The sequence below is a fragment of the Triturus cristatus genome, chromosome 2_2, assembly GCF_964204655.1.
Source record: "Triturus cristatus chromosome 2_2, aTriCri1.1, whole genome shotgun sequence".
Taxonomy (NCBI): domain Eukaryota; kingdom Metazoa; phylum Chordata; class Amphibia; order Caudata; family Salamandridae; genus Triturus; species Triturus cristatus.
Genome location: NC_140582.1, coordinates 959,424,875 through 959,452,475, shown reverse-complemented (window position 1 = coordinate 959,452,475; position 27,601 = coordinate 959,424,875). Strand labels below are relative to the sequence as shown.

Sequence of the window (27,601 nt, the reverse complement as noted above, 5' to 3'; positions counted from 1 at the left end):
AGTGAGGACGCAGTACTTTATTATCTTGAAGAATACATGTAGGATGATATGGGGAAGAAGACTCAAAAGTGGTCAGAAATGCTGGGTAAAATATTTCTAGTGAACAGATTTAACTTTCATATATATTGATTCATACAACTCGTGTTTCATTTAATTTGAAATTGGAATATGCCAAAATATTTTTTATATTAATTGCACACCATCTAAGTTTTGTCAATCCTGAGGTGATAATACTCCAAGAATAAGGTACCTCATATCAATCTCTTACATGTTTTCTGACTGTATGGTACTGATAGGGAGTTTGTGTTTGGCTTTCTGCTTGTTGACCTAATGTGCATCTGAACCAGATCATTGTTCCCTACATGAAATATCATTTTACTTATACTTCAATCTTTTACAGTGAAAGTGCTGTGAGAGGATAGGGATTTGTGAAAACAAATAATGATAAGCCTCCATGGGCTGCTGTGTTAGAATACCATACAAACTTCCTGACTAGGGGCTATTCTATTAAACTAGTGTTACAGTTTAAACTCCTGATATAGCTGGATTTTAATTTTCAAAACAAAATGATGTCACAAGCAGCTACCAGTGACTAAACAAATGTCATTATCTTTTTATAACACATTCTTACTTTACTACTTAACACGAGTTCATTCACAATCATATGCTAAAAAAATGTCAAAATAACTTTCATCCATTGTACATCTTTCCATATTCACTCACAATTAAAGGAACAATAGATTTAATAGGAAAACTCACCCAGCTGGATATCTGAATTATGACATGTGCTTTTGCAGGACTGCTTCTTCTGTCTCTTTGCCAATTTCAGATCCTCAATGTCTGATGATTGTCTACATCTTTTTCCTTTGGTATTTCTTCTAGGCATGTCAGAGTCATTCACAAGTCTGTTTCTGGAACTTCTAGGCACAGCAGACACTTTTTCATGGAACATTTTGGTAAGATTACCTAATGAGTTTGAAATTAAATTCTCTAATCTCGGAGATTTGTTTTCCATATTGTGCTGATTTAAATGAGATCGTAATGTCCAACGTTTTATCTCACCTTTATGCCGCCTTTGATTGCTCAGACATTTAACAGGTTTAGGCAAAGAAAACACTTGATTTGTTTTATAGCATACCCTCTCTTTAGAAGATCTGATTTTCTTCAAAAATACCCTACAATCTTGAACACTTTCAAGATGATACATGTTTTGACTGGCTTCATTTGCTTTGCATGCTTTACCAGCAGTGTCAACATGTTTGTTCACTTGACAATCTTTATCAGGTTTACAAAAATCTGATATGTTAACCAGATTATTCAAGTCCTGTAACTGCATCTTTTGAGGTAGCAATGCAAGACTGCATTCAGTTATATTATTCAAATCCGGCTCCTGAACTTCTAGTGTGTTTTTTCCCTGAAGCCATGTATCGGTTTTGTTATCAGCCACCTCTTTCTTACTTTGGCAAACATATGTTGGGTTTTTTATTTTAGAGTTCCAAGCAAGAGATTGCTGAATGTGTGTTTTACTCGTGCTTTTCCATCGCTTTTTTCTTGAACTATTAAAAAATGTTGTTCTCATTTGGACTAGTGCACTTTTATTGTTCCCTTTACACCCATCTTTGTATCTGGCCTCTTTAGGTAGCAATTGCGATTTCCCTGACGTTTTTAAAGGTAGCACAAAAGATTTGGAACTGGAGTCAGGTTTCTGGGTACCTTTTTTACTCTTCCGATTACTAATCAGATCACTATGTGTATTTTCTTTCCTTCCCATTATGATAGACTTTGTTTCTGTTGTTTGCATAAACCAAGAACAGACTGCATTCATGTCACATTTTTTTTGAAAAAGCATTTTCACAGGCGATAGTTTAGTCTCTGAGAGACGATTTCTCATAGACCCTAATACCTTCAATGCATTCTTTTGTTTAGATTTGTTTTCATCTACCTCTAACCAAGTTTCTGCCATCTGTTCAAATCTATTATTTAGCTCTTCTAGCAAAGAATCTTTTGAAGCTGAAGCAGTCCACCACTTAAGAGCATTGTGAGACTGAAAAATAGAATCAGCTGACACTTCAAATACAGAACCAAATTTGTCAAATGCACCCCCAGTTTGTATACTGGTTGACTGAATTATTTCTGAAGTATGCTTGAATTCTTGATTCACATTTGATTTATTACTCTTACTATTGCAGGTCTTTTTTTCACTTAATTGATGTTTGCATGATCTATGTAGCAATGCACGTTTGGGAGAAAAAGCACTAGAAGATGCTACAGCATGTAAAAAAATGGCTGAAGGTATTTTTGTTCTAAAAGATTGTCTTAGCTTAATTCCTTCTTTTGTGCTTATTAAATTATTTGCATCATGTGATCCAAATCTGGGAGAGCAACGTTTGGTACAATCCTTTATGTTTGCTGTTTTGCCGACTTGGGGCTTTTCCTTATACAAAGTATGTTCTACAACATTCTTTTGATCCTGGGAAGACATGGGGCTGTTTAAAAACACTGTTCTTTTCTGAGAGGAAAGTCTATTTACAGTTACTGAGATGCCAGAGATTTTGACTTTTTGTGGTCGTCCGGGCTTTCTAATCACAGTGGCAGACATTTCATTTGGGTGTTTTATATTTTTGATCGGGCAATGCAAACCTGGTCTTTCTTTGATTGGACCAAAATGATTATTGGCATTTTCTGATATATTTTCAGCAGCTGGACTTGGGGCTGCATATATTTCATGTAAAGTGTTTCCTTTTGCTGAAATGTGTGGTAGATGTTTTTCTTGACTGCTAAAACTAACATGATGTAATGTTGCTGTACTTGTTGAATTGTTTCTATCTTCTAAAACATGTCTCCTGGTTCTCCTTGATCTTCCAAAAACTACAGTTACTATAATATTTGCATTGTTAATATGTTCAGTAGCAGTAACACCACATCTGCCATTGTTGTCAGTACTGTGAGGTTCATTTTTTCTATCAACACTTCCAGTTAACTCCATTTTAGGTTTTGGTGGCCTTCCAATTGGTCTCTTAATATGCTTGACATTTTGTGGACCTATTTTTTTAGGTCTTCCAGGTTTTCTTTTGAAAACAGTCTTTTCCAAGCTGCTAGATGCATCCATTGTTTCTTCGCTTTCATTGCAATCCTTGTTTTCTGTTTTAGCCGTGATTGGCATTTCACGATAACACATGGTTGATTCTTGTGTAAAGGGTTCATTAAACATACCAGTACTACCCTGTGTACACACAGACTTTATTCTCTCTTTTGCCGTCTTCCCTAGTGTTTTCATTGCTTTGAATTCTGTAGACCTTTTGAAAAGATAAAAGCTAACATTTTTTGTCGATGAGAAATCAAAAGAACTTAGAACATATTTCACACCTTCTTTGCTACCAACTTGTGATACAAACATAAGCTTTATAGGACTGGTATAAGCTGGATGATCCCAAGTTTTAGATCTCATCTTTCGTCCCTCGCAATTAGTAGTCAATACCCCAGAGCCACAGTGTAGCGAGTCTTCCATTAACACATGATTAGTAGCTATCGTATTACCTGAAACAGTTTTAATGGTGCTTGCATCATCACTTGAAGGATACTGTTGTATCAAATTTACTCTTTCACATGTGCCATTATTAAATTGCCTTTTGCATGATTTTTTGTTACTCTCAAGAGTATCTTTAGTTGACATTTTACACTTTCCAGGAGAAGAAGGTGCAGCAAACCTCTTTTTGCCTAAGTGCACTGTGTCTTTTAAACGCTCAACAACTACTTGAACATGTGTAATCTTAGCTAGTTTGTTTAAATCCATATCCATATATCTTTTATCTTCAAGACTGTTTCCAATTGTGGTGTTTTTCAAGTGCACATATTTTTGCTGCTTTACAGGCGCATTGTTAGGCACATATTCAGTGTGCCCCATGGGAGGCAACATACTACTTCTAGTTCTTCCAAAAACCTTGCCGCCTTTGTCCTTAAAAGCATTTACCTTTTCCATTGCAGCGTGTTCCAAGTATTTTTGTGCTTTTGATTTTTCTTTTTGTGCAATGCTACTAGTTACCCCAGAAGAGTTTTCCAAATTCTGTATACTTTTAGATCTGCTTTCAAAACCAGGACAAGAGAGTTTGGACATCTGTGTGTCACACTTTTGCAAGCATACAGATTTTGACTTCGGAGGTAAGTTTAGATTATTCATGGGATTCGGCAGACCAGTGTTTTCAAGTCCCCAGTAAACGTCTTCAAATCTTTGTCCTCTAGTGCGTTTGACTGCCATTTTTGGTGCCTTAGCCGTTTCCTCAAGCACTGATATTTTTCTCACAAAGGTTTCCCCATAATGAGCAAACTCTCTCTTAGTTTGCAAAGAATGACGTTTAGAAAAACATGAATAAGGAGAGTTTGGTTTTGAAAGGAGAGCTCTTTGACGTTTACGAAATCTGGTCCCGATAGATGCACTTTCTATGTTTTTCCCTTGTTGGCTCAGTAATTCCATGAAATTATAATCACTTGCTTTAGAATTCTGAACAAAACATTTAATGTAGTCTCCATGTTTTCCCTGATGTTCAGGCTTCTGAAAATTTGAGAATTTTAAAATGTCTGTTGGGATTTCCAAGTGGTGTGTTTCTATTGAGTTAAGTTTTTCGTTAAATTGGTCCAGTAAATCCTGAAAAATAACATTGTCACTTTTATCAAATGTCTCCTTATTTAAAGATTGTCTGTTGCCTTGAACATCTGTGTGTGGAAATTCATAACTATTGTACAAGTTACCTGCGCTGTAGCCATCTGCTGGCAGGAGAGGTGGAGGTCGACTGATGCTCAATTCAAGTCTGTTGGTTCCACAAGCTGAAGGCTCTTCCACAACTTGTTTCACATTGTCAGAAGGATCAATCTCTGAAGGAGATAATGGTGGTGGTGAGGGACTTGGACGTCTATTCCATATTTTAATGTTTTCCGATACATCACAAGCTACTGAAGGTAAAGCCTTTCTTGCAAGTGAACATTTTTTCCTGGATCGTTCACAACAATTCAGAAGATTAGAACTATCACATAAACCATGGTTCACAAATGTCTTAAAGCTTCCTAAGTTTACAGTTTTGCAAGACAAACGTAAATTTTTTATACAAATAGAGAGTGGTTTCAAAGCTGGTTTTATATTTTTAAAACGACACCGTCTTGTATGCCTATGCTCAATCGAACTACACATGAGGCCTTCCCCTTGGCTGACCGAGCTTCGATTTTGTGTATTAACGTGTGATTTGGTGCAATTGCATATTAAGGAGCAGACATTATTTCCATGAAGTAAAAATTTCAACATTTTCAAAATCTGTTGCTGATGATATCTGCATAATGAATTCAAAACATCCTTCAACACAGTTCCTTTTTTCAGTTCCAAGACTTCCTTGGGATCAAGGCGCGAACGTAGCCTATAAAACAGAAATATTGCAAAACCATGTTAACATACATATGCTGGAACATGCTTAATGAGTTTTATACTTAGAATGCAATAAACGGTCATGAAGGACTTAAAGGACCCTAAATGAATGTCGTACTTAAAAAATTGAAGAGTGTAGTAATACATTGTAAAGAATGGATATTTGTAATTAGCTACTGTTTAATATATTGCCAGCACATTTGGTTACATCTATGTTTATCAATCATAATTGATATATTGCTAATGAAAAAACAAGGGTAAATTATACATCTTAACTTGAGGCTCACGGAATGAAATGTCTGTGTCTAGGTACTTATCTGTCTGTTCATTTAATGCGTTATGCAAGCAGTAGGACAGCGTATTTCAAAAAGGTAAAAAATAGAAATTACATACATTGCAAATGGGAGGGGAGCCAAGAGAAAAATAGAGCGATACAGGCAAATAGGAAAAAGAACAGATTTCAGACAGAAAACATGCATTGGTAAATTAGTCTTATTGGCATTGTCAATTATATTTAGCCCTGCAGCAGCATGGCTAATATATTTTTTTTTGTAAAAAAAAAAAAGTGCTATGTTGCAGCTGCTGCATCCTTTTGTTGGTGCGTGCCTACAAAATTAGGTGAGCATTTTTTTATTTTTATTTACCAATCCGAGATGTATTGGTTAACAGTTTAAACAAGCATTGGCATAGCCAATAGGTCTCGCCTTTGGGACCTTATAAGTGTTTAGCCATGCAACACTTGATGTTGTTGCACCAAGGATATTGTGATGGATAACTAAACACTTATAAGGTCCCAAAGGCGAGACCTATTGGCTATGCCAATGCTTGTTTCCCTTATCATTTGTACGCCTACCCTTTCGAATAATTACAGTATGATGCAGAAAATATTCATAAAAATCTGATCTTCCATTTCTGCATAATTAACAAACTCACTGATGGACATGCGCACACTCACCCCCTTACATTTTCTTCACATATGGGCCAGGTACAACACCAAACATTGTTGAGTACAATGGTGTTCAGTTTGTGTGTTGTGTAGTTTGTGTGTACACACTACTTTTACGGACACCAGGAAGAGTAGTGACAATAAGAGTGCAAGCTTCTCCAACACATATAACTGCACCCTGAGCCAGGCAGCCGAATCGGAGGCCCAGGAGCAGCATTCAAGAAGTAGTGCGCCGTCCAGCAGTTAGGTAGTGTTCGGTATATTGTACACATCACACTGACTCACGGCCTGCAGCGCTGCCCTTTTCTCGCAAGAACTGCAGGTCACTCCACACTGACTCCCGGCCTGCAGCGCTGCCCTTTCCTCGCAAAAACTGCAGGTCACTCCACACTGACTCCCGGCCTGCAGCGCTGCCCTTTCCTCGCAAGAACTGCAGGTCACTCCACACTGACTCCCGGCCTGCAGCGCTGCCCTTTCCTCGCAAGAACTGCAGGTCACTCCACACTGACTCCCGGCCTGCAGCGCTGCCCTTTCCTCACAGGAACTGCAGGTCACTCCACACTGACTCCCGGCCTACAGCGCCACCTAATAATACAAACCCAGCTCCCAATATGGCAGCGCTGCAGGTCGGCTGGCCTTTCCTCGCAGGAACTGCGAGTTAAAGCGCGGCAGCGGGGCAGCCCATGAAGTGGGCACAGATTATAGAATAAACGTCTAAAATAAAGGCAGCATAGCGGCAGAGGATGTGGTGCCACGGCCTGAGCTGCAGAATTCAGCATTGGAACATGGTTTTATTTTTGTTGAGAACAGTAAGCCCAAAAAATTTTATGAAAAAAGAAAAACTGCATGGGGGGGGGGGGTCGATAAAATACTTACTGTCCGGAGTTTCTGTCAGCCACACAACTTGCTCTGGTGTCTTGCTGGAACTGCAAGTCACTCCACACTGACCCCCAAGCCTGCAGCACCAACTAATACAACCCCAGCTCCCAACATGGCAGTACTGCAGGTCGGCTGCCCTTTCATCTCAGGAACTTTAAGTTATAGCGCGGCAGCCCATGAAGTGGGCACACTGAATACAAATAAATGCCCGAAATTCTAAAAATAAAGGCAGCACATCAGCCGAGGATGTGGTGCCATGGCCTGAGCTACAGACTTCGGCATTAGGGAACATGATTTTATAATTTGCAGCGGATACTAAGCCCAAAACAATGAAAGAGAGTGAGAGTGTTCACCTCTGCTCCCCGTCAGACAGCGTCTTTGAAGCGATTTAAATGCGGCGGTCACAGCGAAAATGCAGACGGGCATGACGTGGATGCGGGTAAACGAATGCCAAAAATTCTAAAAATAAAGGAAGCACAGCAGCCGAGGATGTGATGCCATGGTCTGAGCTACAGACTTCGACAAACGCGCGCCCACACACATGCACTCAAGCTCTAGGCCGGCCATGGCAGCATCTGGTAGCACTTTTTTTTTTACCCCTTTACTAAAAGTCGAGCAAGTGCTCTAGGCTAGACCTAAAAAGGGCTTTGACTCAGCTGCTACGTCATTTTGTAGGCATGTGCCTACAAAATGAAGTGAGCCTTTTTTAAAAATTACCAATCCAAGACGGCATGGTAAATAAAAATAAGTGGCGGAACATTTCATTCATTTGGGCTCAAATCTTGCGGACTCACCAGGCAAAACACAGCGGATCTTACACGGGGCACCCACGCTGTGTGTCTCCCCCGCCGCCACTCACCTCCGTTGGCCGCAGTTGGGGGAGACTACAGCTCCCGTCATCCTCTGCTCCTGGCTTCCGCCTCTATTCCGGCCACCAGCGCGCCCGGAGGCGCTACATAAAGGAGCAGCTCCCTCGGTGGAGCGGGGAACATTTCATTCATTTGGGCTCAAATCTTGCGGACTCACCTGGCAAAACACAGCGGATCTTACACGGGGCACCCACGCTGTGCGTCTCCCCCACCGCCACTCACCTCCGTTGGCCGCAGTTGGGGGAGACTACAGCTCCCGTCATCCTCTGCTCCTGGCTTCCTCCTCTATTCCGGTCACCAGCGCGCCCGGAGGCGCTACATTAACGAGCGGCTCCCTCCGCGTCGCGGGACGCGCGTGGGCGGCGCCGGGCTGAGCCCGGGCAGAGGGCGGCCCGTCTGTGGCCGTCCGGGGCCAGAGGAGGCCGGGCTGGGCTATACCCTGTACACCTGTAAATCGGGCTAGCTTCTCATATCCCAGTGGACGATATTGCAAGGTACTGTGATTCTATTGCCGGGACCTAAGTAAACCATTCATCTGTTTCTCACTGTATTGTGACTGTGATTGCGTTGATTTGGCCAGCGCCCCTTATTTGTCACTCATTTTGTAAATTAAGTGTATATTAGGGCGCATATACACTGACTCAATCTTGGAATGCTATAATAGCACCCCTATAAATCAGCTGTTAACATAGGGGTTGGATAGGGGTTGGACATCGGGTGTTGGGTGTTGTATTGTGTACATTTTATATTGTGTTCTGTATTGTTGTTAGAGTCATTTCATAGTAAGTGCTTTTTTATCTGGCAGTTCCTCGTGCTTGTTATTTTATTTCTGTTTAAGAAAACATGTCTAAATCAGCCGGGATTTCCCGCCCTATTGTCTCTACACTAGATAACTATTTAGTTAAAGTAGTAGACAAGATTAACAAGGAAAGAAGACTATCCTTGGGTCTGGGTAGTGGCAGTGTCCCCGACTCTACGAGTCAACTAGTCTCTGTCGTGACTCCTACTATTGATGATAGCTATGTAGCGGTTTCTTCAGACTCCCCAGGGAGGGAGGGTACCTATGAACTTGAGCCAACACAGACCCTTCTTTTGGACGAGGCCCCCTCTAAAGCATCTGATAACAAATCCCTTAACGATCCTGACGTTTTGGGCCCAGTGGCCCCTAAACCGCACAGAGTGTTAAGGTCAGGAACACATTTAAACAGACCTGTCATGTCCAAAAAAGGGGGTCGTAAAAGTAAAAAGAATTTTGTCCCTGTCTTAAATGGGGGCACTATTGAGCCTACTTGTGTAAATAATGACGTTAATCCCACTTATATGAAACTGGCCCCGGATCAGCTTGAGTTGCTTATCGGTATGATTGACACCAAGTTGGATAAATTAGTCCTTCCACTCTTGGACAAACTCGAGGCTGTATCTAGGGAAGTGACCAGATTAGGTGAGTTGATGCAATCTGGCTTCCATTTAATCAATAGTCCACAACCTCTGGTGGTGGTCGACGTGGCTGGGGGCAGAACTAGTAAGCGTGTGCAATCTACCCATGACATATCCAGTGCTGGCCTGACCTGCGCAGGCTCAAGTATCCCTTCACAACAAATTAGTAGGTCCACAACAGCTATTGAGCGGCAGGGTGTTGCTGGTAAACCAACTTCTCCTCTTACTGGGGACGCTTTGAGTATTATTTCAGCAATACCTTCTTGCTCTAATGATACCTCTCTAAATCCCATTACTTGCACCTTGGGGAATGCACCAAAGACTTTCCGAAGGGGGAAGTCTAATCCCTGTGGCCTCCCCCAACCAAACCTCCCACCTGACTGCGCACCATATGTAGCAGTCTTGACCAACGTTACACCTATTAGGGAGGATGGGCTTTATCGTTCTACAGAATCACATGACTCCCTCAAAAATAAAACTGTGGCATGGCTTAATCGGGAGTGTGGCTTTCCAGTGGCTATGGCGGACCACATTTTGGCTACCACCAGAACCAACTGGATTGGAACGTCCCCAAAAAATATTCCTGGGGATTGTGTTATTATTAATTTTAGCAACCCGCATCTTGCTACGACAGCTCTGATCCGAGCCACTTCACGTTCTAGTAACGATCAGGGCATCTCACTTCGTCCTTTAGGTTTTTTTTTTATAGTCAACATATCGAGCACCTTTCAAGGAATTGCGGGGGGGTGAGAATGAGGAGAGAAGTGATGCACAGCCCGGTTAACAATTCCCAGGTTAATACTGTCAACCGTTTTCAATGCTTGAGTGGGTTGGATCAAAACGACTGACTTGAGCCGGGTAACATCTCCAGGATAACTGTAGACAGTCTACCTATGGGCAAGGAGGGTGACCCAATAGGCTGTTTGGAATTACGAATAGAGTCGGGTATGGTACCCTCGGAAATTTCGGAGAATCAAGTTCCGTTGGGTACGGGCCTAAGTGTGTGTATCCCTGGGTCAATGGTCAATATCCCTGGGTTAACCGTAGACTGTACGCTTTTGGGCAAGGAGGGAGATCCTGCAGGTTGCCCAGAGTTAGTTATGGAGACACCCAATACTGCTACTTTTCCACAGGGTAGTAACTGTCTCCATACGGGGTCAGGTATCCATGGTTTTTCTGGCTGTCATATTGCCAGTTGGAATATCGCGGGAATAAGATCAAAATCAGATAGTCTGGGGTGGTCGTAATTTTTAGCCCTCTTTGATATTATCTGCTTACAGGAAACTTGGTGCACGGATTTTAAAGGATTTAATGGTTTCGTTTCATACCAGTTACCCGCTACTGGTTCAGTATCGGGAAGAGCTAAAGGGGGCCTATTGGTTTTGATTTCAGTTCAAACTCCTCTGTCGGTCAAAAAATATGTACAAGTTGGGGTTCACTCCCAGATATTATGGTTGTACAAAATAGGAGGCAGGAATATTCTTTTAATACATTTTTATAATAACCTTTTTAATGATTCTAGGAATCAGGCGGTTAAAGCACTATCAAGGGCACTGGATGACCTACTTCAGGAATCTAATGAAATTTTTGATTTGTTCATGGCAGGGGATTTTATCGCCACCACTTGTCCTCTCTCAGATGTTAATGTATGTGGGTTGGTGGACCATCATGGGGATGGGATTCTTCATTTCCAACATAATTATTACGGAGATGCCCTAAATAGTCTCCTTGCCTCACATAATATGTATATCATGGCCAATGAGAAAAACAAAAAGGGGGAGATCTACAGAACCTTTACTGGCCGGGGAGCAAATACAGTTATTGATTTTATTTGTATCTCCTCGAGTCTTGAGGCCTGGATTACGGTACCCAAAGTAATAGATATCCAACTTAGTGACCATAACTGCCTGGTAGTAGAGGCCATGTTATGGGAAAATAACGGGACCCGTATCCCAGGCCGTACTGTCACTAGCATTGAGGCAGTGCGCCCTAATGGTACCAGACTCAGATGGAAGGGGGATAAGGCCGATATTACGTCTGACTCTATTATCACCAGCTGCCTAGCAAGTATTACTGCGATTCTAGAAGATAACCTAGGCACCATTGGCTCTATTAAGCATTTTATTAGTATTAATGCGGTCATCGACTCTAAGCTTACAAGTACATGCAAGCACAAGGAGGATCGACCGCGGGTATGGTTCAACTCTGCCTGCACTTCGGCTTTAAAGGAACTGAAATTAGCTCTATCTGTAATACCAAGAGATAAGGGTTTAGTTGTAGACCTAAGAGCCAGATATAAAGAAACCCTTAAACGTAGGAAATCGGAACTTCAGCAGGAGGCATGGGATAATTTGACCAAGGCTGCTGAATTAAACGACTGTTCCCTGTTCTGGAAAACTGTTAATTCAACATTTCTTAAAGATGACAAAATTCCGGAATTAACTTCCAACGTTAGGCAGGAAGAGTGGTTTTCTCATTTTTCTAAAATCTTTGAGTCAGATTGTGCATCCAGGGATTTAGGGGATAGGTGGCCATACACCCCATTGAATTTTACAGTTCAAGAGGTTTTAGACAGCATAAGGGACAGCAAAGGGGGAAAAGCGCAGGGCCCAGATGGGGTTCCAATTTTTAATGCAGCTGTCCGCTATGAGATGCCCCCGACCTGGGAAGAATCCATTTTAATCCCAATTTTCAAGAAAGGAAACCGTGGGGAAGTCAAGAACTATCGCCCAATTTCCTTGTTAGATTCTTCCGTAAAAGTAATGAGCCGAGTGCTCTTAGTGACGTTGGAAGAATGGGTGGAGGAAAATGGTATTCTCGCTGAGAGCCAGTTTGGGTTCAGGAAGGGTCGTGGTATGATTGAGCAGTGTCTAAATTTAGAACTACTCATCGGTAAATACACCTTGGCAAAGTCTGGCACTATTTACCTCTGCTTTGCGGATCTGAGTAGTGCCTTTGACCTGGTGGACCACGGTATTCTTTGGGCAAAGCTAATAGAAATGGGGGCCCCCGAGGGCATTGTGTTCTTTTTAGCACGTCTTTATACTAAATTACGAGCATGTGTCCATTATGGACCTAGAGGAGAATGCACATCTATGTTTAAGATTGGGCATGGAATTCGTCAGGGGTGTGTATTGGCCCCACTGCTTTTTACACTTTTCATTAAACGAGATTGACTCCTTTCTCAAATCCTTGGCAGTGGATGCTCCCAAAATTAATAACGATTATGTCCCTGTGTTACTTTACGCGGATGACGCGGTTTTAATTTCACGCACCCCATACGGTCTTCAACAGCTGATGGATGGCTTTCTGCAATTTATTAATAGCAGAAAGTTAGTGTTAAATAAATCCAAAACCTATGTTATGGAATGTGGGCGCAGGAACGGAAAGAAACAGTCTTCTTTTTTCATAGAGGGATAAAAGGTCCAGGCTGTTGATAACTTTTCGTACCTGGGGGTTACTTTTTCAAACAAAAATACTTGGGCCAATGAACATAAGAATGTTCGGGCTAAGATGGCAAGGAGTGCTCATGGAATCTTTACAATGGCTACGAAGCTGGGAGACAGGCGGGTCAATGACATGTTGAAAATTTTTCAATCTCGGTGTGTTTCACTCGCTTTGTACGGAGCTGGCATTTGGGGCTATGCCCCGGCCGGGTCTCTCCAGGTTGAGGAGAATGTATTCCTGAAGAGACTTTTGTGCCTGCAAAGCTCTGTTTCTAATGCCCTAGTGCACTATGAATTGGGTATTCATCACCTGGCTGATTTGATCCTCCTCAGGCCATTGATCCTATGGCGCTCCATTTGGATGAAAGAAGAGACCTCTTTGTGCAGAGCTATTATTTCTGACTGCCTTTCCTTGGACCACTATTTAAAGATTCCATGGTTAAAGCATGTTGTGGTTAATTTTCGGGAGTTCTTCAACATTAACATCACCGTGGATCATTATGGGGCTACCGAACTGTCCAAATTCGATCTTAGACAATGCCTTTTACAACAGCTTTCCATCAGAAGGCACCAAAAAAGCTCTGATCTTTCATCTTATGTTTTTTACTACGACTTAAACGAATTTGTGGGTTTTCAACCTTATTTGTCACAAGTAACCTGGAAGGCACATCGGTTTGTGTTGACTAGACTTAGAATGGGAGTAGCCCACAACCTTGTTGCCTTCCCCTCCTTGCACCTACATCCAGCTGGCCCGTGTCCATGTGACAACACTACCTCTCAAAGCACTGTGCACTTTCTCTTGCTATGTCAGCTGTATAAACATTTTCGGACTGCATATTTGAAACCCCTGTTTGTTAAATTTGGAGTTAGGTCAATACATGACTGCATGAGTTTGCTTTTTAATTTACATCACTCAGATGTATGTTTTTACACGGCAACTTTTCTCCTTAAATCAATTAATGCAAGGAAAAGTATGCTTTTTTAACTGTTTTAATTGATGTATTTCCTGCTTTGACTGCCGTTTTACTATTGTCTTTTTAATGTCGTGCTTTTATGAACTTGTTTTTCTTTGTTCGAATAAAGCCTTATGAAATGAAATGAAATGAAGTGGCAAAAGCGCTTAAAAAAAGAACGGGGAAGGTACTGGCGACAGGAAAGGATAGTAGATGAAACAATATGAATGGCAGGTGGGCGGAGAAGGGTACGGGTAAGAGAGGACAAAGTGAAGCAATAAGTGTGTGGGAGAGCAGGACACAGGCGAGAGGACAACGTGGATCGCCGAGTAAGGGAAAAGGAAATAGCAAGAGTAAACTTGAAACTCTGGGTAGGTGAAGAGAAGCACACAAGTAATAGAAAAAATGGAGCATTGGGAGAATCACACAGGAACACAGCTGGAAAACATATGCACACTCTTGTGGAGTGCTTTAGGAAAAAAAGGAAAGAGTTCCAGAAAAGCAAACACTCATGGAAGAAGAGAAGGGGCAAATCAAAGAGGTGGTATGCAGGTTATGCTCCTTGGGAGGGACAAAGACATATTGGATGGGCTTAAACAAAGAAAGTCAGCGAATAGAAAGTGAGCATATGTGAGTTAGAAAATACAAAGCCAATGGTAAACTTTCGTAAGTAAACTTTCAGCATGACCCCACTAGGTCTTCAACCTAAAGAATGGTACTCATGCGAAGATAGTCACTGAAAAGGGGAAAGTAGACAAAGAGTGTTAGTTGAAATCCCTTTGCTTTTTGTTTTGCATACTCAGTGCTGAGAGAAGAGTGCATTTGTGAAAATTGTAGAGGAGGTGAACCGCTGCGAGGAGTGAGAACTACGTCATAGTGTGCCACGCTGAGATTGGTTGGTTGGCGTTTTGCTGCGGTGTTATTGTTTGACATGTCACTGAGTTTTGTGCTACAATTGGTTGTTGAAACTGAACAAGAACTGTGGTTAAAGAAATGATTTTCTGGTTTAAGATGAAGAATTTACTTGTGGTTGAAGAATTACATTTTTCAGCAAGAATATCAACATAGTTATACGAGATTTGTTTAAGAGATGTTAGAGCCCCTGTCAGAAAAGAAGAAGAGGCACCACCAGAAGACACAGCAGGTCATTATATGGCCATAAACGTGGGTATCCATACGTGCATTTGGTTGAGTCAATGACATAGGATCACTGAAAAAGAGGGTGCATTTTTGTTTCCACGCTATTGCACATTTAATTTGAGAATTCTTGAAAATCTGAGAAGTGTATCTTTATGAGATGAAGCCATCTCCTACACCCGCACAGTTCATGGCACTTAATGCCAGGGAGCATGTAGCTCATGTCAGAGTATAAGAGAAATATCAGGATAGAATAAAAAAGGCAGTACGTACTTGTGCAAAAGTAGGTGGAGAACTGACCTGATTGAAGGAGCTAGGTTATACCCTGCATTGACAAGCAAGAAACCTCTGAAAAAGAAAAAGGAAGATAAAGTATAGTGATTCAGAGGGAACAGACAAAGATAGCTATTATAGCTATTATAGTGATGACTTTTTGGATATGTTGCAGTAAAACCGTTCACAACCTTACAATGAGACCAAACCTGCAGGAATGAATGGTGTTGATACCAGTGGAAACTGAGAATGAGCACTGCTCCTGCGAAAATGAGTCAGAACCTTATGAAAAAGTTAGGGAATTCATGCTTCTGTCAATTCTAATGTTTCAAATACCCCAGATGAAATAACTGCAGTTACTTTTGGTCCTGCAGTACCTTTGTACAAACCTGTGTCTTCAGGAACCATGACACAAGCGTCGACGGTTCCTACTAGAGTAAATATGTCAACTACTGTTCCTGTTATTCCAGGAATGGGGAGGTACAGGAAGAACTTCTTTAGTCCCCAATATGGTGGATTCACCATATGTTGCTTCTGTACCATCAGTAATAAATCAAACAGAACATAGGGGAACTATCTCAGAGGTCGCAAAATTCTCACATGTCCATTTGGAATTCACCTCAGTGTAGTACAAGCAGTAGTCCTCAGGGAGTGGTTACGCCTAAAGATCCTAGAGTCAAAAATTGTGTTCATTCATGGAATTAGATGATCTAATTATGTTTTTTAATGGACCCCCACGAGAAGCTGAGAGTTCATGATTGAGTAGAGATATCCAATCTCTGGAAAGGGAGAATGCGATAGATGTGATCAAATTTAAATTAGAATTGGATGAGTTGATTTCAGGAACTCTAGATTTTACCAGATTGGATACCTATCAAAAGAATGAGCTTATATACTCGGGCAAAGATGTTATCAAACGTGCAGGACAAGCTTGTGAGAAGCTGTCCGAATAAGCCCAGACGTATGATGTAGATTTATTTGGATTAAATCACAGCAGAGAAGTTCCAGTGTATGTTTTGATGAAAACGAATGAAATTGGAATTTAGAGAATTAATTGGTTGCATTTGGAAATTGAGTGAATTAGACAAGTGGGAAGGCAGATGGGCAAAGAAGAAAGACCCAAAGAAAACAAAGAAAACAAAGGGAGAGCCGCCTCTGGCTTTGACAGATTTGAAAGGTGCTTCCATTTTTCCATTGAGGGAAGTTTCTTGTGGAGGTTATGTTCATATACCATGGAGTAGGAGTGATCTGGCATCATTCACAAATGATTTCCCCAAACAGAGATAAGCCAGTGGAGTGGTATACCCAAGCTGATTGATTTGTGAAGATTTAACAGGTATTGTGGATAGATTTAAACACCCTTTTGACATTGGGGTGCCAAGTGATTTGTGGCCAGAGAAGGAGCCACAGAAAAATCTGATCTAAAATGCACAGTCACCTTTGATGATGAAAAAGTATCAACAGGAGATTACCTTTTTGAGGGAAATGATACCGGCAAAGGACATTGATTGCGTTAAGAACAGAACAACTCAAGAACCTCAAGAGAATGTGTATTCTTTTTTAAGATAGATAATTGCAGGTGTTTGAACAGCACAGTGGAAGGGAGGACCTTGAATCCAAAGATATTGGGAGCTTTGTGTCCCGGTTTGTGACAGAATTGAGTCTTGAAGTTAGCTTGATGATTCAACAGCATCTAATTTGTTGGCAAAACAAATCAATCTATGAGATTCTGAGGTACGCAAAATATTTTAGTGATGAATTGGAGATGAAACAGAAACGGATGAAGGAGAAGTTGATGTTGGTCCAGATGAAAGCAGCACAGAGAGGAAGTCAGAAACAACCATACATAGGGAATGTTGGTGCTATGCAAGGTGTATATCCACAGGAAGCTCCCATGATGCCAGGTGGAAATGGCTATACACAACAGGATACAGGACAAGGTGTCCTGATTGATCAGAGTACTGGAATTGATGTTGCCACATTAAAGAAAACAAATCCATGTAATTATTGTAACAAGTTGGCCATTGGAATAGGGAATGTTGTCTTAATTCCAACAGTGAGTGATGAATGAGAATCAAGTCCAGAATCCAGAGTTTGTACAAACACAGGCTAACAACCCCGTACAACAGCCAAATGTGCCAAGGCCGAGAATGCAAAGTCTTAACATGTCGCAAGTCCCAAAGATGCAAGTTCCTCAAGCCCTGATCCCAGAGCAAAATGTAAATATCCCCAGATTTTATTCTAACGAGGTACCGGATTTTAATCAGAATTCCTTCCAGAACCCATTCCTGCAGTTGGCCACGTTTGACACACTTGAGGGTTAGGGTTCAGATCAGTCACTATGATGGTGCCTGAGAGGGAAGGAAGATGCGTGTGCGGCGCAGTTTTAGAGGTAGACCAGAGTGTTCCATTCGTAGAAGGTGTGGTGAATGACCACCCGTATTATTTTTGATTGATACCGGTGCTATCTGTTCCACTGCTAGAACGGCGGACGTTTCAGACCAACCCCTCTTGGGAAACAGAATACAAGTTATAGGAGTTTCAAATAAACAAATGCAAAATCCAGTAACAAATAAGAAGTGCCTGTAAAAAAATGGTCTTTTGAAGAGAACCAACAGTTTGTGGTGTGTGACTCTAGTCCTGTAAATCTTTTAAGACATGAGTTATTCTACATGTTAAATGGCACTATTTATTGTACTCCAAAGAAAGTGCAGTTTCAAACTCATGATAAAGACATTGCCTTTAATTTGCAAGTTGAGGGCCAACCATTGTAATGTACCCTTTGATGATAAATTATGATTTACTATCAGATCTCAAAAATACGGTGAAGTCTGGGACTTCTCAGGAAAGGACATAGGTCTCAAAGGAGTTGAGCCTGTCCGTATAGCTATCAAGCCTAATGTTGAGAACCCAAGAACCCCTCAGTACAATTTGACACCCAAAACGATTGCTGGGATTACACTAGTGATAAACTCAATGAGACAACAAGGCATTTTGGAAGAGATAAAGGGGAGTCCATGTAACTTACCCTTCATGGGCGTGCAGAAACCTAGGGTTTAGGACCTCATAGTTCACGATTTGAGAGAAATTAATGGTCTTGTTGGTCCCTGTTGTCCTGTGGTACTGAATCCTGCTGTGCTTTAATTTCGGATTCCATATGAGGCTAAATGGTTCACTGCAACTGATTTGTGTCGGGCATTTTTCTCTTTGCCCTTGTATGAGGACAGTCACAACCTATTTGCCCTCCGGTTCCAGAACCATGTTTTGGCATGGTGCCGAGTCCCACAGGATTATACAGAAAGCCCTTCAATATTTAATCAGATCCTTAAAAAAGACTCTAGAGTCTTTAACCAGGTAATTTAGTCCTAGTGCAGTATATTGATGACCTCCTGGTCACATCATATACTCAGGAAGCTTGTAAACGAGGCACCATTGCACTGCGGAACCATTTGGCTGAGAATAGACAAAGTGTCTGCGAGTAAGCTGCAGTATTATCAAAAATAAGTAATGTATCTCGGACATCACATTGAGAAGGCAGTGAGGAAGGTGTTGCAAGAAAGATTCTCGGTAATTTTGATTAGGAATCTGCTAACCACCCAGAGAGAAGTCAGGATGTTTTTGGGAATGGTGGACTACTGTCAGTGGAAACCCAACTTTTCCCTAGTGGCAAAGCCTTTAAAGAGGCTGGCGGAGGGTACACCAGATGTGTCTGATCCGGTACCCTGGGATAACAACTGCTTGATTGCCTTCCTAGAGCTGAGGTATAGTCTCTGTCGTGCCCCAGCACTGGGAATGCCTGATTACAACAAAGCTTTTCCTCTTTTCTGCAGAGAAAGGGGGTGCTGCGCTCTATCACTGCATACATAAATGCATGAAAACACACTAAGATCAGTGACCTATTTCTCTGCCATTCTTGACCCTGTAGCCACAGGGTTCCCTGGATGCCTTAAAGCTGTGGCAGCTGTAGGTGCCATCATGGAGAATTGTGAAAGTATTGTTTTGGGACATCCACTTACTGTATGTGTGTCCTATTTAGTGGAGATATTGCTGACACGTACACACTCTCAACATCTGACGAGTAGTCAACTAAGTATGAACAGACTATTCTCACAGCAGAGAATGTGGCACTCAAGAGGTGCGCTACTCTGAATCCAGCAACCCTTTTGCCCCTACCACAAATTGAAGGTGATGACAGAAGTAGTTCATGACTGTCTCAATGTTACTGAACTATTCACCAAGCCAAGATCATATATACAAGATGAGCCACTTAGTCTGATCTCATATTGTTTGTTGATGGGTCCTGTCTGCGAGATGATAAGAGGAACCCTAAGAGCTCCCTATGTAGTTTGTATAGTTACAGGAGTAGTCAAAGCTTCTTGGCTTCAAGGAGCAACATCTGCACAAGTGGCAGAATTGATTGCTCTTACTAGGGTGTGCTGTGTTTCTGAACAGCTGAGAATGATGATTTTCACTGATAGTTGGTATGGCGTTGGTGTTGTTCATCACTTCAGTCATTTATGGCCACAGAGGAGATGTACAACATCATCAGGATCCCCTATCCGTAATAGTGTAAATGTTATTGTTAGAGGCACTGCAACTGCCTACCAAAATTGCAGTTGTGAAATGTTCCAGCCACCGCAGCAAAGATGACTGTGACAGTTGGAAACTGGTATGCTGATGAGGTTGTGAGATACAGTGGGGCTTGCACCTTCAATAACGAATATGTAAATGAATCTAAAGATGAGACAAATTACAACCTTTTGTTAACGACAGATGATACTTGACAGGAAGTTGTGATTACAGGAGAAAGAACCTGAGGGAGAACAGCAAAGTTGGGTCGGAGCAGGTTGTGTCAAAAGAGATGGCATTTGGGTTTTAACAGATGGAAGACCCGTAATGCCAGATAGCCTGTCGTCCCCAATGGGTAGACATTTTCATGGTCCTGCACATGTTTGGAGAGATGCAATGGTCAGATTGGTTTGACAGACTTGGTTCAATCCCCTCTTCTCGGGAAGAAAGGAGTGTCTCACAGTAGGTAATGTCTGATGTTTTGTTCCTTGTGTTGATGAGTCTTTGCAGTATTCCTGATCAGAGGATAGGACTGTCGTCCCATGAAATAATCATGGGCCGATGAGACTGACAGCTGTGTCTATAAAGGTGCTCGCGAACATTTTAGAAGACATGATCCTTGATTACTGCAAAGGACTGGCTGATGTGGTGCATTCTGCGTTTCACCAGGTTGGAGCTGCTCCCACCCCACCACATCAGGAGCAGTGCCTTGACCGCAGTCCCGTTGACGGGGTCCTGGTAAAGAGCACATCCGGAACATTTTCCTGGAACTTTGATGGCGTGGACCTTATCAGGTGATACTGGTAACGAACACTGCTGTTAAGTTTGGAAGTTTCCCCAGCTGGATCCACGCTGCCCACACTTGAAGAGTGAAGTGTTCCCTTGATGATGTGACAGTACCTCTCCCAGAAGTGCAAGCTGCAGCTGAAAAGTAGCCGGATGAGGTTGAGCGAGTCACAGTAAATCGGAAAGAGCCTTAAACAGTACATGCTCGGCCTGAGGGGGGTCTTGATGAGTCCACATTTGATTGTGCAACAGGAGATTCTCTACCTGTGTCGGTGACTAAGCCAGATTCAGACTCTGATGGAGGGCCTAGTGCTGTAGTAGGCCAAGTGGGAGCTGGAGACAGTTGCCCAAGAAGGCAGGAGAAAGACTGAGACTGCCTGTAGGATGTGTGCCCTACACTATCCCAGAGGACGCTGAGGATTCTGGTCCAGATGACAGCGAAGACGTAAGATATGTGCTTTGAGTACCTGTCGGAGGTACTCATCCCCTGAATGAACAAACTTTGCCGCAGATGACCAAGAGAGAGATATTTGGGATTTGGAGGATAAAAGTGCAATTCCAGTTGAACGTCGGTGAACTAAAACTTGTGGCCGAACTACATTTTGTATTTGCCTTGCCATTAAATAGACTGGCACGATTATTCATTGGCATGATCTCTAAACTGAACTTTGATCTATGCTTTTACTTGAGACAATCAGATAGATTTTGCGGGGAAAAATTAAGATTACCTAGGCCTGAGTCTGCTGACGGAGCCTAAGGGTTAATTTAGAAAAACACATAGTAGAGCACTTTGTAAAAAATATTATTGCATGATTTACGGACTTTGTCATTTGCATAAGTAGAAGCGCACAGAAGAAATTCACTTGCTGCAAACCTTGCTTAACAATCTGATTTTAGTGAAGTAAAGGAAACGGAAAACCATAATAGACGTAGGTTCATATTAGCAGGTGTATTAATGGAAGTAATTGCAGTATTAATTGTTTCGCTTGTGGAATTGTATTCACCCACATCTTTAAATTGTGTTGAGATTAGATCTAGATCCACCCCTAGAGCCCCACTTCCTACTGACAGTAGTTTGTGTTCACTTGATCTTAAAGCATTGCATGTAGAGTCATCAAAAGGATACTTTTCTGCGAATGCTTATTTTAAGTTACTTTAGGAATACATTCACACCATGGATGCAAGGGATTGGTACATTTATATGCATTTACGTGCATCATCTGCAGAGGGCATCACATACCATCATATTTCTCTTATGATGTTACTTGCAGACTTTTATTGAGTCTTTTGTTTGGAGATGGTAATTTTCAGTATTATTTTTAAACTTATGATTTAGTTCTTCCAGAAGTTCCCAAGTTTCAGCTTTTACATCGTCACCCCAGTGCCAAGGAGATGGAGACACCCACATGACACAAGATAGTGCTTATGCTCATAGGAACAAACTTACTTGTGTCCTGACAGAAGTTGAGAAGAAATTCTTAGATCTAGTGGAAGATAGAAGAGCACTGGATGCTAGATTGAAATCAGGAAAGGATCCACAATGTAGAAAAAAGTGGGCTAAAGAACAAGTAGAGCATCAAGTATCAGGAACTATGGCAGTACTGAATCTAGATTGGAAATAAAGGGAAATTATGTGTACTTTGAGGTAAATCCGTATTTCACACTAAATTTATGGAAAAAGTGACTGATCACACTTTTAAATATCGGGGAAAGTGGCCATTTTTCATGGGAGGTCAAGATTCTGCTATTCCTGGAGATCATTATGTTTGTGGAGAACATGCTTATTTCATTCTACCCGGAAGCTGGTATGGTTCATGCTATTTGGGAGTCATTTTCCCAAAGATTTATCATGTAGAAAATCTAGATGATCCTGTGTGGAGTTCATATACTAGAAGCAAACGAAGTAGTAGTGGCACTGAAATAGCTCAAGACATATTTGGTGCATTGTTTTTTTCTGTAGGAGTAGTTCTGAATGATTTCAAAATTAGAAAGCTGTCCACCATTGTTGATAAGTAATCTACTAGTACTGCAAGTCCAATGTTAGCTGTGGACACTGAAATGATAGCTGTAAGGTTTATGGTATTGCAAAATCGTCTTGCATTAGACATCCTTCTAGCAAAGGAGGGCGGAGGCTGCAAGATGTTAAAAGTTCACAATACTGCACATATATACCTGATAATAGTGAGTAATTTAAGAACTATATTAAGAACATTATGGATTTAAGGGAGATTTAAAGAAGTTGGAAGCTACAGGTGCTTGGGAACCCATAGGGAAGGGATTTGCCGCAGTAGGCCAATGGTTTGGAAACAATGGAAGTGGAATATTCGGTTCCATTTTGACCACTGACTCATTGTCAGTGAAATTGCTCTCCCTACCTCGCAGCTCCGCCATTAAGTGAGGACTTCCCCCAAGCCCCTGCACTCTCGAGTGTTGGTGTTCAAGGCCCTCCTCCACCCGCAGGTTTCACCTGCGCCTCATCCCTGGTGGTCCAGTGGACCTCTGTCTCCATTCTCTTGCTCAGCTTTTTCTCTCCTTTTTCAGTTGTTTTTTCCCTCACTTCTATCTCCCCCCTTCACTCTCCTTCTGGGTTTTTCCTCCATTTTCTGTCGTTTTCCCCTCATTTCAAGCTCCCCCCTTCACTCTCCTTCTGTGTCTTTCCTCCGTTTTTCACTAGTTTTTTACCCTCATCTCAATCACCCCCTTCCACTCTCCTGTGTCCTCTGTGTCTTTCCTCCACTCTTTCTTGCACTTTTGCTGCCTTATTTGCACTTTTCTCTTTTTGCCTTTTTCAGCCTGTTTTTCCCCGCCGCTGCTGCCCCCGCGGCCCCTCCCCCCAGCACGACCAGTGCGACCGGCCCAATCCAGCTCCCCTCCCCGCTCCCGCCTCCCAGCCCTCCCCGACCCCTACTTAATGGCGGCCACTGCACCAGGAACCCTGGATCTCTGCACCGCCAACGCTACGACCCAGCGGCACTCCACGCTCTCAACCCAGGCTGCACCAACAACTGCAAGCTAGCATCACCAGCCGACACCCATGGACCCGTCAGCTATCACCACTGCCAGCACACCTGCAGCACCGCCAAGACCACTGACCCAGCGCCAATCCGCCCGCAAGAACACAACCGAACCGAAGACCCTGCAATGCATCCTCCTCAACGTCTGATCCCTCCACAAACACGCCACTGAAATCTGGGACCTCCTTGACAGCACTACCCCGGACGTAGCATTCTTTACCGATACCTGGACCAACACCACCTCGGGACCGGACATCGCCATTGCCATTCCCCAAGGATACAAGATCTCCAGGAAGTACCTCCCCCACCCGTCCAGGAGGAGGAATCGCCATCGTCCACAAATCCACCCTCCGCCTGAGCACACTCCCCGACAAGCCCACAGACCTGATGGAACACCTTCACTTCAAGATACTGGCCAGCCCTACCTCCACCCTCCGAGGAACCCTCGTCTACTGACCCCCTGGACCCCGCTGACTTTTCACCAACTCCATCACAGACATCATCTCCCCGCATACCATCGTGTCCACCAACTACACCCTAATGGGAGACCTCAACTTCCACCTCGACAACCAACTGGACCCCAGCACAACATCCCTCCCGGACAACCTCCACAACATTGGACTCCGCCAGATCGTGACCGAACCCACACACTCAGCTGGACACACCCTCGACCCCCTCTTCACAACAGGAAACTCCATCACCTTCAGCCACACCACCGAACTCCTATGGACTGACCATCGATGTGTCCACTTCACCTTCAGAACACCCACCATCCACAGACACCAGCACCTGCTCCCACGAAGAAACTGGACCAGAATCACCGATGACCAGCTAACCTCATCACTCAGCAACTCCCCCCCAACCATCGCGGAAAACGCCAACGCCAACACTGCAGCCCGAACCATGCACAGATGGATCTCCGACAGCACTAACACCATAGCCCCCCTCAAGAAAAACAACAACACCCACGCCAAGAAAGCTAGATGGTTCACCACCGAACTGCAAGAGTCCAGACGCACTTGCTGCCGCATCGAAAAGGCCTGGAGGAACACCAAATCCACAGAAGCCCACAACAACTTCAGAGCAGCCACCAACGCCCACCACCAACTCATCAGAAAAACGAGGAAAAAAGCGATTGAAGACAGAATCTCAACTCATGCACACAACAGCAAAGAACTCTTCAACATCATCAAGGAGTTCGCCCAACCCACCAGCGAGTCCACCGACATCCCTCCCTCACAAGACCTCTGCGACATACTCAGCACCTTTCTCCACCACAAAATCAAGAGCATCTACAGCAACTTCGACCAAGACAACCAAAACACTGAATCCTCACCAACCACCCCCGACACCCTGAAGCCAGCGATCGACAACTGGACAGACCTCACCACTGAAGACACACTGAAGACGATGAAGTCAATCCACTCCGGGGCCCACACGAACCCCTGCCTCCACCACATTTTCAACAGAGCCGCCGACACCATCGCACCCATGCTCTGCCACACCATCAACCGCTCCCTGGCAACTACCTCATTCCCTGACTTGAAACACGCTGAAATCAGCCCCCTCCTGAAGAAACCCTCGGCGGACCCCACCGGCCTCAAAAACTACAGACCCATCTCCCTGCTCCCGTTCCCAGCGAAAGTCATTGAGAAAGCCATCAACAGCCAACTCGCCACATTCATCGAAGAGCACAACATCCTCGACTCCTTCCAATCCGGCTTCAGAAAAAACAGTATGGAAACCGCCCTCCTCGCCGCAACAGACAGCATCCATAACTTACTGGAAAAAGGAGAAACAGCAGCCCTCATCCTCCTCGACCTCTCAGCGGCATTTGATAGGCTCTCACCGCACTCTAATACACAGACTCCATGACGCAGGGATCTAAGACAAGGCCCTGACTGGATCCGCTCCTTCCTCTCCCGCAGAACGCAGCGGGTCAGACTCCCCTCTTTCCTCTCGGACCCTACACCTACCACCTGTGGAGTCGCCCAGGGGTCCTCCATCAGCCCTACGCTATTCAACGTCTACATGGTTCCGCTCACCCCCATCATCAGAACCTATGGACTCAACATTGTGTCATACGCAGACGACACCCAACTCATCCTCTCCCTATCCAACGAACCCAACACCGCCAGACACAACGTTCGAGAAGGCATGGAAGCCATCGCCAAATGGATGAAAAACAGCTGCCTACAACTAAACACCAACAAAACGGAAGTACTCATTATGGGCCCAAACCCAGATGCCTGGAACGACACCTGGTGGCACCCCGCCCTCGGAAGCCCGCCCACCCCCACGGACCACACACGCAACCTGGGAATCTTCCTGGACTCAGAGCTCAAAATGGACCGCCAGATCAACTCCGTCTCGTCCTCCTGCTTCCACACCCTCCGCCTCCTACGTAAGACCTTCAAATGGATCCCCCTCGAACACAGAAAGACCGTCACACACGCCCTGGTCACCAGCAGGCTCGACTACGGCAACGCACTCTATGCCGGAATAAACAAAAACCTCACCCGCAAGCTACGGAACATCCAAAACGCCGCCGCAAGACTGGTCCTTAACCTGCCAAGACACTGCCACATCTCCCAGCACCTGTGCACACTCCACTGGCTCCCCATCAAAGCTAGAGTCACCTTCAAGATGCTAACCCACGCTCACAAGGCCCTCCACGACACCGGGATCAGCATACCTGAATAGCCGACTCAAATTCCACGCACCCCAGAGGACCCTACGATCAGCCCAGCTCTCCTACGCGGTGGTCCCCTGCACCAGAAAGACCAGATCGGGAGGCCGCTCCTTCTCCTTCCGCGCGGCCAGAGCCTGGAACGATCTTCCGCTCCACCTCAGACAGATAACATTGCTCCCCATCTTCGCAAGAAACCTCAAAACCTGGTTCTTGGACAGACCCCCTCCTTGATGGACTGGAACTTGCACACCCCCCCGCCCACTAGCGCCTTGAGACCCTTACGGGTGAGTAGTTGCGCTTAACAAACACCTGATTTGATTTTGATTTGAGCCCCTTTGTGATAATTGCCCTTTGTGCAATACCTCTATTTGTAATCTTTAAGGGTACAAGTGCATGAAAGCAAAAAGAGAAGTATAGCAGGAGAGGAGGGGAATAAGGAAAAAGATAAAGGATGTAGAACTAGAGGACAGCCAGTGTAGAAACTATGATGACATGAAATACTCAGAAGATTCCAAACGAAAAATGGTGAAACCTCAAGGTTTTGATTGGTCATCTGATGAGATTTATATGTTGATTGTGATGGCTAACATCGCCATCAGAGGGGGGATTGGAGCAGCATAATTTAGACTTAACCCATACACGTCACAGAAATGCAATTATATACGTGCACCTGACATTATATTCACTGTGTGAATTTATTTTATTAACATGATTGAAGCATTTAAACACATTACTGAGATGTATTCACGGTTGAAACTAAATAATTTTATACTTGTGTGCACTAGTGTTTAGTTTAAACATGAATCATGTATTCTTTATTACATTTTACACTTCAAATTATATTGCATATTTAAACATGTATTCTTTTGCAGTTCATTTAAAGTTACATCTGTGCATGTATCATTTAAGTTAGCCTGACTGCAGGCCTCAGCTGATATGTATTTTTCTTTGCCAGAATGTTTTTCCTTTTTCCCTTGCATGTTTATTCCCATGATTTAGGTTACCTGGTGAAAGGTTTATTGTCTGTATTAGACGGCTTATAGAGAGGCCTAGGAGAGACTTGGCAGGGAACGTGGAGGAACAATGGTCAAAAGAAGCTTTCTGTTCACTGTGTACCAGAATGTCAAGATGTTCAAGGCTGAGAACGGCAGCCTTAGTCTGAAGCGTTGGGAATTCAGAGCTCTGTTGCA

General features: G+C 43.4%; 1 protein-coding gene across 3 annotated transcripts in view; it reads right to left on the bottom strand.

Moving 5' to 3' along the window:
- Positions 1–27,601, bottom strand: part of LCORL (ligand dependent nuclear receptor corepressor like) — a 605,370-nt gene that overhangs the window by 135,520 nt on the left and 442,249 nt on the right. For all 3 annotated transcript variants that reach the window (XM_085642364.1, XM_085642362.1, XM_085642363.1), the window contains one exon: positions 760–5,402. In XM_085642364.1, coding sequence (XP_085498490.1) covers positions 760–5,402 — 4,643 coding nt within the window. The remainder of the gene's footprint in view (positions 1–759; positions 5,403–27,601) is intronic.